Here is a 13,425-nt window from a genome sequence, read left to right as displayed (position 1 = left end):
TTTCCAAAAAAAATAGGCTTCTTATTTGTTCTCATGGTATATGTAACATTTTTCTACTATTAACACAAGCCGCGCAATTTGAATTTTGAAAATCTACGTATTTTTTTTTTGCTCACCCTTTAGTATGATATATATAACTAATTATCCATCAATATACAAATATCTATCTCTCTTCTTTTCTGTACTACTAGCGGCTAGAGGCCTCTAGGGGCACTTGAGGAGGGGAGATTTGAATTTGATAACCCAATTTGTTATTTTAGATTTTTAAAAAAAATTAGGGGGAAGGAAAAGTTTTTTATTGATGGGAAGTGCCCCACCCCCCCCCCATTTTTTAATTTTAGTTAAAAAATAAATAAAAATTTTTTTTTTCTATGGGTGATTTCTCTTGGGAGGGTAGTGGTGCCATCCCCCAAAATAGTTATAAACTTTCCTGGGACCTATCAGAAGCTACCCTGTTAAGGAGAACCTGATGGGTTCAGCAGTTAGCAAGATAATTTGGTACAAACAGACAGACAAACAGACAGACATACAGACAAACACACATCCTGTTACTTTATTATAAGGATTTAGAACCAAGAAAGATACAACTGTCAAGATCTATCACTTGGATCCTCTACATACAGCCTTTTATTGAACAATATTTGTGAATTACACTTAATTTTATTTTTGTAAATTACAAAAATAATTTTGTTATAAAACTATACTAGAGCAATATTTGTAATATCCAGTTAGATCTTAAAAACAACTAGAAAAAACATTCTAAAATTTTCAGGGAAGTTTTTTTTAGCTATAACAGGTTTTAGCCTACTTTAAAGGAAGGAAGGATGTAAGTCAGATTTAAGTAATGATAATAATTTACAAAGTTTGTGTTAAATTTATGAAAATATGACCTTATATGTACCCTGATGTTTGGCTGGGAAACCGCTAACGGACCAGTCAGGCGGATGATTCTGAATTCCAGCAGACCAGCAAAAATTTGCACCTGGAATGTTCGGACAATGTTTTGGTCAGGCCAGACAGAAAACATTTGCCGAGAAATGCTAAAAGCCAAGGTTGACATCCTGGCTATCACCAAATCAAGGTGGACAAACAATGGAGAGTTTAAACATCATTCTGGCTTGAAAATACTATACTCAGGTCATATGAATGAGGATCTAGGCCATAATCAAGGGGTGGCTCTTATGCTGACCAAGCAAGCAGAGCAGGCCATGATCAGTTGGCAACCCCATGGTCCTAGAATTATGGAGGCTTATTTCAAATCTTCAGTAAAAAATATCAAACTGAGAATTATAGTAGCATATGCTCCTACAGAACAAGCAAATACAGAGGTCAAAAACGAATTTTATGACCAGCTTGACTCTGTATTTAAAAATGGTCATAAAGAAAAGGATCTGACCATGCTCCTAGGAGATTTCAATGCTCAAGTGGGGAGTAATAATGAGAATTTAGAAGAAGTTATGGGCAGATATGGCCTAGGCTTAAGTAATGGCAAGGAAAATGACAATGGTGATAGACTTGTAAGTTTTTGTACTGAAAACAAACTTGTCATTGGTGGAACCATCTTTAAACACAAAAAGATTCATACTGCCACCTGGAGATCACCAGATCAAAGAACCTTTAACCAGATAGACCACATATGTATATCTAGACGCTTTAAAGGTTCTCTCCTTGATGTCAGGGTTGAAAGAGGACCTGATGTTAATTCAGACCATTATCTTCTATCTTCTAAAGTTCGGCTTAGATTTAAAAAGCAGGACACAAAGCCTAGCCCCAGGAAGAAATATAATTTAACAACCCTCCAAAACTCTGAAAAGTTGCAAGAGTTTAAGCTCACTCTAAAGAATAGATTTGAGTTGCTGACTCTTCAAGAGGAAGATGGAGTGGAAGATATTTGGCAAGGTATCAAAAAAGTTTATAATGATACCAGCCAAGAAAAATTAGGTTTCAAAAAGGCTAACCAAAAGCCGTGGATCACTCAAAGATCCATTGATCTCATGGATCAAAGAAGAGAGGTAAGACAAAAGACACTCTCTAGAAACTCTCCAGAAGATAAAGACCTGTATAAGAGGCTCAGCAGGGAAATCCAAAAAAGTGTCAGAATTGACAAAAAAGAACACTTGGAAAACCTTGCCTTCCAAGCAGAAAATGCTGCTAATCAAAATAGAATGAAAGATGTCTATGAGATTACTAAGAGCATTGCAGGCAAAGTACACAAAACAGGATCACACATCAGGGACAAGGATGGTTCACTCCTTAAAACTGATGAGGATATTCTAAATAGATGGGCAGAACATTTCACTGAACTGCTGAATCTTCCAGTTCCAGAGGAAGAAACTGAGATTCCACCCTCAGATGCACTTGACATTGACTGTTGAGCGCCAAATCTATTGGAAATCAAAGAGGCCATTAAAAGTTTGAAAAATAACAAGGCCGCAGGACCTGATAACATCCCAGCTGAGGTCATGAAAGCAGACCTAGACACATCTGCTGAGGCATTCCTACCTTTGATCACTAAGATATGGAATGATGAGTTATGCCCAGAGGACTGGAAAAATGGACATATCTCAATACTGGCCAAAAAAGGAGACTTGACCCAATGTGGAAACTACAGAGGGATAATGCTTCTTTCAGTACCTGGCTGTATCCTTAGTAAGATTCTTCTTAATAGAATAAAGAAGAAGGTTAAGAAAAGCTAAGACCTAATCAGGCTGGATTTAGACCAAACCGTTCCACTATTGATCAGATAACCTCTCTAAGAATCATCATAGAGCAATCCAAGGAATGGAACTCTGAGCTTTTTGTAAACTTTATTGACTACAAAAAAGCATTTGATTCTTTAGACAGGAAATCACTCTGGAAAATCTGCCAACACTATGGCATTCCAGAAAAGATAATCAATATCATTAAAGCTATCTATCATAAAGGAGGTGGAAATGTTATGTATAAAGGTAAACTATCAACCTTTTTTGAGATTGTAACAGGTGTCAGGATGCCTTCTCTCTCCCTTCCTTTTCCTCCTTGCCATTGACTGGATCATGAAGAACTGTGAAAGCAATGATGGCATTCGCTGGCAGTTATTTGGCAATCCCAAATATTTGGGAGATCTGGACTTTGCTGATGATATTGCTTTGTTAACAAGCAATAGAAGTCAAATGCAAAGAAGGACTAACATGATAGCTGAAACTTCCAAGAAAGTTGGACTTGAAATAAATGTTCCAAAAACTAAAATACTCAGATTCAATGCAAACTCCCAAGAACCAATAACTATTGGAAACCAAATTCTTGAGGATGTTAACTGCTTTGAGTATCTTGGAAGTAAAATTGATGAAGCTGGAGGCACTTTGACAGATGTTAAAGCTAGAATTAACAAATCTAGAACAGCCTTTGCCAGCTTGAACAAAATTTGGAATTCCAACTACATCTCCATAAAGACCAAGTTAAGACTTTTCAAGTCAAATGTTCTGTCTGTTTTGCTGTATGGGGCCGAAACTTGGTTCCTAAACACAGCAGTGGTCTCCAAGCTTCAGACATATGTCAACAAATGTCTTAGGAGAATCCACAAGATCTTTTGGCCAAACAAGATCACAAATGCTGAGCTTTTAGAGTGCAGTGATATGTCAGACATCAAACTGACAATAAAAGAGAGAAAATGGAGATGGTTGGGGCACACTCTAAGGAAAGGGCATGATGATTTAACCTATCAAGCCTTGACTTGGGACCCCTTCACAGGAAAAAGGAAACCAGGTAGACCAAAAACAACCTGGAGGAGAGAATTCCTTGAAGAACTGAGTAAAAAGAATTTTTCATCTTTCAGTGAAGCCTCTACTGAGGCCCAATTCAAAGATAAATGGAGAACCATTGTGCGTGGCCTATGCTCTGGAAAGAAGAGATAAATGGCGATGATGATGATGTACCCTGTTGTATTAGTATGTGTGTGTGGTGTGTGTGTGTATGTAAGTGTGTGTGTGTGGTGTGTACCTGAGTGTATGTAGGCATGTGTGTGTGTGTGTGTGTGTGTGTGTGTATGGTTGGGTTGTGTCCCTTAGTGTATATAGGCATGTGTGTGTGTTTGTGTATAGGTTTGGTGTATTCCTGAGTGTATATAGGCATGTGTGTGAGTGTGTGTGTATAGGTTTGGTGTATTCCTGAATGAATATAGGCATGTGTGTGTGTATTGGTGTGGTGTGTCCCTGAGTGCAAATAGACATGTGTGTGTGTGTATGGGTGTAGTGGATCCCTGAGTGTATATAGGCATGTGTGTATGGGTAAGGTGTGTCCCTGAGTTTATATAGGCATGTGTTTGTGTGTGTGTTTGTGTATGTGTGTGTGTATGGTTGTGTGTTTTATGTCACTGAGTGTACATATATAGGCATGTGTGTGTGTGTGTGTGTATAGGTTTGGTGTGTACCTGAGTTTATATAGGCATGTGTTTGTGTGTGTGTTTGTGTATGTGTGTGTGTATGGTTGTGTGTTTTGTGTCACTGAGTGTATATAGGCATGTGTGTGTATATAGGTTTGGTGTGTTCCTGAGTGTATATAGGCATGTGGGTGTGTATGGGTGTGGTGTATCCCTGAGTGCATAAAGGCATGTGTGTGTGTGTAGGTGTGGCATGTCTCTCAGTGTATATGGGTATTTGTGTGTGTGTATGGGTGTGGTGTGTTCATTAGTGTATATAGACATGTGTGTGTGTGTGTGTATGGGTGTGGTGTGTCCCTGAATGTTATAAGAATGTGTGTGTGTGTGTTTGTTTGGTGTGTCCCTGAGTGTAAATAGGCATGTCTGTGTATGTGTGTTATGGGTGTGGTGTATTCATGAGTGTATATGGACATGTGTGTATGTGTATGGGTGTGTGTGTCCCTGAGTGTATACAGGCATGTGTGTGTGTGTGTGTAGGGTGTGAGAGTGTGTATAGATTCAAAGTTAGTTTATTTACATGCTTGCAATGAATATAGATATTTCCTTAGATATTGGTCAGTAGGCTCCTCCATGGTCAGAGAAGAGGATGAGGTAAAGTAAAAAAGGGGTGAAGGATAAGGAGGGGGGTGTATTGTTATAATATTCAGGTGGGAGAAATAATTATCATGGTATGTAAGAATATTTAACAATATCCATGCATTTTAATATCCATTATGGTAGCTAAGCTCTATACATGACATTGAGTTTACTTTCATTAACAAAGAAAAAAAATGTAAATTACAGGTTTTATTGATTTTACTTTCAAATTCCACAAAGAGCAAGTTCTCATACTCAGTATTATATTATTTGTGAACTTGGTAACATGACAAGACTTAGCTTAGTAAGTTATCTTTTTCCTTATTCAGCTTCTCCTAAACTTAATGTTATTTAATTAAAATGTGTAGTTGAAGTTCACACAGTATTCATAATGTCCTAGTTATTTATCATAAGAAGGAGCAAACCATTTTTTACAATAAAATAATCTAGAACCCTAAAATTACCACTTTTTTTGATTATTCCTTATAGTATTATTTATATTATATAAACCCCGAACAAACATATTATGCAAATCTGAATTTTCAAAATAGCAGCTTTATTATTCATTTAGGATGATTTTACAATAAATATGAAATGTAGATGCCTCTTTTGGTTACAAAATTCCACTGTTATTTTTTAATTAATCAGCACCAATAAAGCACAAGATCTCAAAAACAGCATTTGGGGGAAATACTGGTGAACAAACATATGATGCAAATCCAAAACAAAGCAAAAAAAAAGGTTTTTTGGCACTTTTCTCCTCTTTTAAAGATTGATTATGATAAAATAATAATTTTTTAAGGGATTTATGCATTAATTATTATGAAATATAGTATAAAGGTAGAAATTAATGATTTTTCTAAATAAGAAATGTTTGAGAAAAATAAATTCGATCCTTATCACTTTAGAGGACAGCTGCTGACCCCCAGTCTTATGGATGAACCTAAATACATGTTAATATATAAGTTGTCATCATGGACATGCACTTTGATAACATTTGGCTCACCATCACCACCAATAGGGGCATCTTAAAGGTCATCATCCTCAAAATCAAGATTTTAAAATGAATTTTTTTAACACATAAAAAAACATTTTTGTATATTTTTCAGGGTAATTTTTATCTTTAACATGCATTTAGGTTCATCCATAAGACTGGGGGTTAGCAGCTGTCCTCTAAAGTGATAGGGATTGAATTTAATTTTTTCAAGCATTTCTTATTTAGAAAAATCATTAATTTCTGCCTTATACTATATTTCATAATAATTAATGCATAAATCCATTAAAAAAATATTATTTTATCATAATCAATCTTTAAAAGAGGAGAAAAGTGCAAAAAAAACTTTTTTTGTTGCTTTGTTTTGGATTTGTATAATATGTTTGTTCACCAGTATTACTCCCAAATGCTGTTTTTGAGATCTTGTGCTTTATTGGTGCTGATTAATTAAAAAATAACAGTGGAATTTTGTAACCAAAAGAGACATCTACATTTCATATTTATTGTAAAATCATCCTACATGAATAATAAAGCTGCTATTTTTAAAATTCAGATTTGCATAATATGTTTGTTCGGGGTTTAGTTGGACCTTATATGACCTTCAGCAATTTTTACTCTTTTACCTTCTTGATCTAATAGCAACACTCTAAAATATTTAAGGGCAAATTCCCTTTTTTTATCCCAAGCTGTTAAAAGATCTTGACCCACATTTTTAGCATATATTTTTTAGGTTTGTTTATTATTGCTTTTTGATAACAGCTCATCAAGCCCAGTTTTACCGCAAGGTATGTATTTTGTGACTCCATAGACAAGCAACAGTCAAATAGTAATTTGATGTTGGTGCTAGCTATCAACATTGTCTAGGCTTGGAAACATTTTTTTTTATCCTATGATATAAAGTAGTAAGATTTATTTGTCTGACACTAATGATCCCTGAAAACTGCTGATCTGAAGGGGTAATGCTTATCAGGGAAGATTTATGAATATTTTTAGCTGTGGTTTTTGACTTGTTTTTTGTGTGCCCTTGATTCCCCTAGAATTTTCTAGAATTTGATTCAAAATATTTATAAGGATTAAATATCTAATATTCCAAAAGTATTTTATTTAGGATTATTGGAAGCAGCAGAAACTGGATCTACTGAACTTGTAAAAAAGTTTTTGGATGCTGGGGCCAACATTGAAGAAAATAACTCTGATGGTGAGTATAAATTATAAGTTGCATATTTTTCCTCCATGTTTCTAAGGGCTATGTATTTAAAGGGGTAAGAATGAGACAAAAAAGTAGCCTATAGCTTTACCAAGGCCTAAATTTAAAAATGAAATTGTGGTATATTATCCATTTATTTAGCTTCCCAAAAATGGAGAATTTTTCCATTTTTCATATAGAATATTTTATACAAATTTGTCCCATTAATTGTTCCTTACCCTTTTTATCTAAAAACCTTTTGCTGTAGGTCCTTTTCACACATAAAATCCCTTTATTCAACAGCAAATAAAAAAATACTTTAATTCAAGAAACTAAAATTTCAACAAATGAAGTGAATAAGTGTGCAAAAATTTTACTACTTTATAACTTATTTATATAATTTCTTCTTACAATCATTTCCTTCTAAGTGTGTATAAATAACTCAACATAACACAATACTTTCTAAACATGAAATATCTCTACTTAGGAAGGACCAGTCTCTTGTATGCAGCATATTATGGTTTCCCTGATATATCAAAGATTTTACTAGAACAATGAGACAATTTTTTTTATCTGACTAAACTTACATATCAATCTATGGAGCTTATTTAAATAATTTTATTATACTAAATTTGTGTCCTTAATATATTTTAGATATAAATCTATTGATCTATCCCTCTATGTATCTATAACTGTACTCTTAAGTAAAGAAGATATAATGTTTATAAAATATTTTTATACCTAGGAGGAACCAGTCTTATAGATGCAGTACGGTATAGAAACTATGATTTAGTGAAGATGCTTCTAGAAATCGGAGCTGATGTCAACCAAAAAGATTATTGGGGTTAGTTAGTACTATTATAATTTATTTGTCAAGCATTTCATCTGTCTATCTATCAATATATCAATAACTGTACTTTGCAAAACTGAATATGTGATGTATTTAGGAACTACCAGTCTTATGGAGGCAGCAAAGAATGGAAATACAGATATAGTAAAGTTGCTTCTAGAACATGAAGCTGATGTCAATGCAAAAAATAATTATGGTTAGTAACATATTATTAATATGTTATCTTTGTTTTTTGGAATTTTTCTGATTTATGATTTTTGGAGGGTTTTAATTGGTTTTATAAATTCTGAGTTTGCTCCCATTGTCCATCTATCTGTATATCTGTGAATTCTATAACTGCACTCAGAAAATTATATGTCATGAAAAATCCTCTAATGTTTTTTGTAAAAATCGTTGAAACTTTTGAATTTTGATTTTATTGTCAGTATCAAAATGTTAGTGTAACTGAAGAGTATCATTACGAAACACAGTGTATTACCTATAACTTTTTGTTATTCATTCTATGTTAAATCATATATAAATATGTATATATAATATATCTATATCTAGGAAGTACCAGTCTTCATTATGCTGCAGAGAATGGAAACATAGATACATTAAAGATTATTCTAGACCATAAAGCTGATGTCAAAGAATCTTCAAAAGAATATGGTGGTTAGTTATTGTTACGTAATATTATAATACTATAATTGTAATTTGTCTTACAAGATTCTATCAAAAAATGTATGTCTCTCTCTCTATCTAAAATTTTTTTGAAGATAACTATCTATCTTACTATCTTACTGTGTATGTATAACTAACTCTGAAATGAAGAATAAATTATGTATCAAATAGATTTTAATCTAGGAGCTACCAGTCTTGATGTTGCAGCAAGGTTTGGATCTGCAGAATCAGTGAAGATGATTTTAGACTATGGAGCTGATGTCAACCATAAAGATGATATGGGTTAGTTAGTATTATCTTATTTTTTTTAAAAACTCTTTTGTATTATAACTTTACTTTTAACAACAGAATATATAATGTATCTAATATATTCATATCTAGGAAGGACCAGTCTTATATGGACTGCAGAGTCAGGACAAAGGGATATAATGAAGGTGCTATTAGAACATGAAGCTGATGTTAATGTTATAGATAATGATGGTTAGTAAAAAATAAAATTATAATATATTTGTAAATTCAAAATTTTTTATGATCATTGTATTCTTGATGGACAAGAATTTGATCCATCTATCTTTATATCTATTTATCTATCTATGTATCTATCTGAAGTACAGAATAAATGATTTATCTAAATTATTTATATTAAGGGTATTCCAGTCTTATTTATGCAGTAGATAATGGATACACAGATATAGCAAAGCTACTTCTAGAGCATGAAGCTGATGTCAACACTAAAGATAACTATGGTTAGTTACGCAATATTATTATATTATATTTCTAAACTTTAAATTTAGTAAATTCTATAAAACTATTTATGTATCTATCTATCCTATTTTTGTTTGTCTACATCTCTACATCTATTTATCTATCTATCTATTTACTCTGAACTACAGAATATAGAATGTATCTAATATATAGGAAGAATCTGATTTATAGGAATGACCAGCCTTACTATTGCAACATCTAATGGATTGACAGATATTGTGAAGATGCTTCTAGAGCATGAAGCTGATGTCCACACTAAACATAACTATGGTTAGTTACGCAATATTATTATATTATATTTCTAAACTTTAAATTTAGTAAATTCTATAAAACTATTTATGTATCTATCTATCCTATTTTTGTTTGTCTACATCTCTACATCTATTTATCTATCTATCTATTTACTCTGAACTACAGAATATAGAATGTATCTAATATATAGGAAGAATCTGATTTATAGGAATGACCAGCCTTACTATTGCAACATCTAATGGATTGACAGATATTGTGAAGATGCTTCTAGAGCATGAAGCTGATGTCCACACTAAAGATGACTATGCAGGTTAGTTACGCAATATTATCATATTATATTTCTAAATTATAACTTTAGTAAATTATTTATGTAAACTATTTATGTATCTATCTATCCTATTTTTTGTCTATTTCTACATCTATATACTCATCTATCTATTTACTCTGAACTATAGTGAAGATGCTTCTAGAATTTGGTGCTATTGTTAATCAAAAAGATAATAGGGGTTAGTTAGTATTTTATACCTAATTTTGACACCATTTTTGTATTATAATTTTACTTTAAACAACAGAATAAATAATATATCTAATATATTTATATATGTCAGACTAGTATTATATGGGCTGCAAAGTCAAATCAAATTGATATAGTGAAGGTGCTCTTAGAATATGAAGCTGATGTTAATGCTATAGATAATTATGGTTAGTACATAATACAACTATAATACATTTGTAAGTTCAATCTTTTATATGATCAATGTATCCTTGGCCTCCTTGATGGCCAGGAATATTATCCATCTATCTTTCTATCTATTTATCTGTCTATGTATCTTTCTATCTATCAATGTATCTATAACTATGCTCTGAAGTACAGAATAAATAATTTATCTTAAATATTTCTATGAAGGATCTTCCAGTCTTAATTATGCAGTAGAATACGGATACAAAAATATAGCAAAGCTACTTTTAGAACACAAAGCTGATGTCAACACTAAAGATAATCAAGTTACACAATACTATCATACTATATTTCTAAATTATAACTTTAGTAAATTATTTATGTATCTATCTATCCTATTTTTTGTCTATTTCTACATCTATATACTTATCTATCTATTTACTCTGAACTATAATGTATCTAATATACAGGAAGGACCAGCCTTACTTTTGCAACATCTAATGGACAAACAGATACAGTGAAGATGCTTCTAGAACATGGAGCTGATGTCAATGCCAAAACTAATGAAGGTTATTTATATAATATTATCATATTATATTTCTAAAATTGCAACTTTATTATATTATATCAAACTATTTATACATTCTCCTATCCTATTTTTTATTCTTCTATCACTACATCTATTTTTCTATAAAATCAATATTTATCTATCTATTTATTTAGTCTGAAAAAATATTACATTGAATGTACCTAATATTTAGGATTGACCAGCCTTATTCTTGCAACAAAAACAGATATAGTGAAGATGCTGCTAGAACATGGAGCTAAAGTCAACACTAAAGATAATTATGGTTAGTTTATAATATTTCATCTGTTTTTATATCAATTTATGTATCTCTCTAATAATATATCACTCTATTTATCTTTTTATCTTAAAAATTATTCAACCACTTATCTTTCTTTCTATTATCTCTTTATTTAACTGACCACTTTTTTTATTTATTTATCTTATTATCTATCTATACATTAAATTAGAAATATACCTAAATATCTAAATTTAATTTTGTACTACTCAGTAATACTTTGCTATGATGCTTGTACATTTACCCTGTCAAAACAAGAAACATTTTGTTTTTGTGTGTTAAATTTAATTATAGTTTATTTCAACTATATAGTGGACTGACACACCAACAACATTAACAATATTTAAATGTTATTATGACTACATACCAATGGAGGTATTTTGACAGAGTATTTAAATAAACTATAAATTATAGGTAAAACAGCTCTAGACCATGCTCTAGAATATTCTGAGTATATTCTAGAACCCACTGAAGAAATTTTAAAGAAAATAGAGAAATTATAAAAATACTTAGAGAACACGGTAGGCTTATTCATAAATTTTATCCAAACATTGAAGAGGAGGGACAAAATTGATAAATCATCATAATTAATTCATCAGAGGCATCTTGGATAGAAATACAACCAATTCATAAATGCTCTTGATTTTGCCTGTTATACATCTTAGGTTTGGTTTTCGGCTATAGCTGTGTCATTTCTCCCCTCCCTCCCTAAAAAAAGTCCCTAGAAGCTAGAGGCACAGCTGCACGTAAATGATAATTCTTTAAAGAGAAACTTGTAAAGTACTATAAAAAATATTTTTTTAGGAGGTAAGAAAGGAAAGGAGATTATTATTGTTCATTAAGCTATACCAGGTGGAGATTCAGTTAATGAGGTGAAGGATGGGTCCAATACAGTCACCTTGTTCTTTAAATAATCTGACATTATTCCACCTAAAGAACATCAAGTTTCAATCAGAAGATTATTGTTATCTTTATATTATAAATAAACAATTTAACAAAATACTTTTACTCTTTCTATTAATTTATTTATAATTAATGATAAATTCACTAAGTGAAAAAGTCTTTTATACTTCCCAGCTATTTATTGAAATATATTTCGGTGGACATTGCACCCTCATCAGTCTAAATGACATAAATCATATTAATTTATTTTACATAATAAGTTCAATTCATGTTTTAATAAATATATGATTAACATGGATATATTGAACAAGGTAAATTTTTTGTCAATTTAGGTTGCTAATATGAACCTCATTTATTGGTAATTTCATTCAACTAATAGGAGGAGAGGGAATGGGGTAAAACAGATGGATGGTGGGTAAAATTATTTTAACCAGTTGCAAGCATTGCTTTATCAAAGTACATCAAAATCATGTGCAACATCCGTGTTATAATAAATTGATTCCTGTTTGAGACACGTAGCATTTTATTGTTTTTTAGCCTGTGCCTTTGGCATCTAAACTGGTTTTAATCTTACAATTCTGCTGTTTATAATATGATGTGAAAAATAACTATTATTATAAGTGATGTGGTAACATTAAAGTTCATGTTTTAGACACATAGCATTTCTTTTTTTGTTATCTTTGCATAACCTTGGTTATTCATTGGAATTTCTAATTACATTTTATACCTAAATATTTATTGTAATAATGTGCCCCTTTTCACACTAATAATTCATTGCTGACGTGTAAATTCAGAGTTCGTTTTTGTACAGATAAAATATTCATTTTGTTTTTTGTATATTTCCATTAAAATATACAAAACACAAAGATTTTAACATCAAAATATCAATTCTACTTTAGTGTTTGTCCAGTAAAGTCTTGTAAACTGCTGAATTGATCACCCAACACTTTTTAGGAAATTGTGGTTAAGTTAAGGCTATTATCAGGTTTTAGGCTATTTGGTGTGTGACAAAGGATGTTTTTTTTTGCTATTATTGGGAATAGTCCCTTCAATTTCATCTGAGTAATATGAGAACAAGGATGACAACATCCATAAGTAGCGAAGCTAAAAAATTATGACTGGATATCTGAAAAAATTACTATAAAGCAGTGTCATACAATAAACATTAATATTGATGGAATATGGAAATCAGAAAACCTTAAAAATCATGAAAATTTACAAATCTAGGAATCGATCTAGCACCACAATTAACCCATTAGTGCCAATCGAGCTGAAAA

General features: G+C 31.6%; 2 protein-coding genes across 2 annotated transcripts; both read left to right on the top strand.

The window, feature by feature from the left end:
* The first annotated feature begins 5,279 nt into the window (after window positions 1–5,279).
* Window positions 5,280–9,171, top strand: LOC145312342 (uncharacterized). Its single transcript, XM_080151584.1, has 8 exons — window positions 5,280–5,297; window positions 6,718–6,772; window positions 7,096–7,185; window positions 7,919–8,017; window positions 8,121–8,219; window positions 8,573–8,677; window positions 8,870–8,968; window positions 9,068–9,171. Exons 1-8 carry the CDS (start codon window positions 5,280–5,282, stop codon window positions 9,169–9,171), a joined length of 669 nt encoding a protein of 222 aa, XP_080007710.1.
* An 806-nt stretch (window positions 9,172–9,977) lies between these two features.
* On the top strand, window positions 9,978–11,763 carry LOC145312341 (uncharacterized). The gene is made up of 5 exons (XM_080151583.1): window positions 9,978–10,013; window positions 10,312–10,405; window positions 10,853–10,951; window positions 11,144–11,233; window positions 11,660–11,763. The coding sequence occupies exons 1-5, from the start codon at window positions 9,978–9,980 to the stop codon at window positions 11,746–11,748; spliced, it is 408 nt and encodes a 135-aa protein (XP_080007709.1). The 3' UTR covers window positions 11,749–11,763.
* The last annotated feature ends 1,662 nt before the right edge of the window (window positions 11,764–13,425 follow it).

The sequence above is a fragment of the Acartia tonsa genome, chromosome 2, assembly GCF_053477335.1.
Source record: "Acartia tonsa isolate MP-2025a chromosome 2, ASM5347733v1, whole genome shotgun sequence".
Lineage (NCBI taxonomy): Eukaryota > Metazoa > Arthropoda > Copepoda > Calanoida > Acartiidae > Acartia > Acartia tonsa.
This window is presented reverse-complemented; position numbering and strand designations above follow the sequence as displayed.

Excerpts from the sequence above, each read along its gene's own strand:
- LOC145312342 (XM_080151584.1), top strand. Across the intron at positions 6,773-7,095 it reads AAGCCCAGTTTTACCGCAAG|GATTATTGGAAGCAGCAGAA; the intron begins GTATGTATTTTG and ends TATTTTATTTAG. Across the intron at positions 8,220-8,572 it reads CAATGCAAAAAATAATTATG|GAAGTACCAGTCTTCATTAT; the intron begins GTTAGTAACATA and ends ATCTATATCTAG.
- LOC145312341 (XM_080151583.1), top strand. The coding sequence starts at position 9,978 with ATGAAGCTGATGTCCACACTAAAGATGACTATGCAG. Across the intron at positions 10,014-10,311 it reads CACTAAAGATGACTATGCAG|ACTAGTATTATATGGGCTGC; the intron begins GTTAGTTACGCA and ends TATATATGTCAG. Across the intron at positions 10,952-11,143 it reads CAATGCCAAAACTAATGAAG|GATTGACCAGCCTTATTCTT; the intron begins GTTATTTATATA and ends CCTAATATTTAG.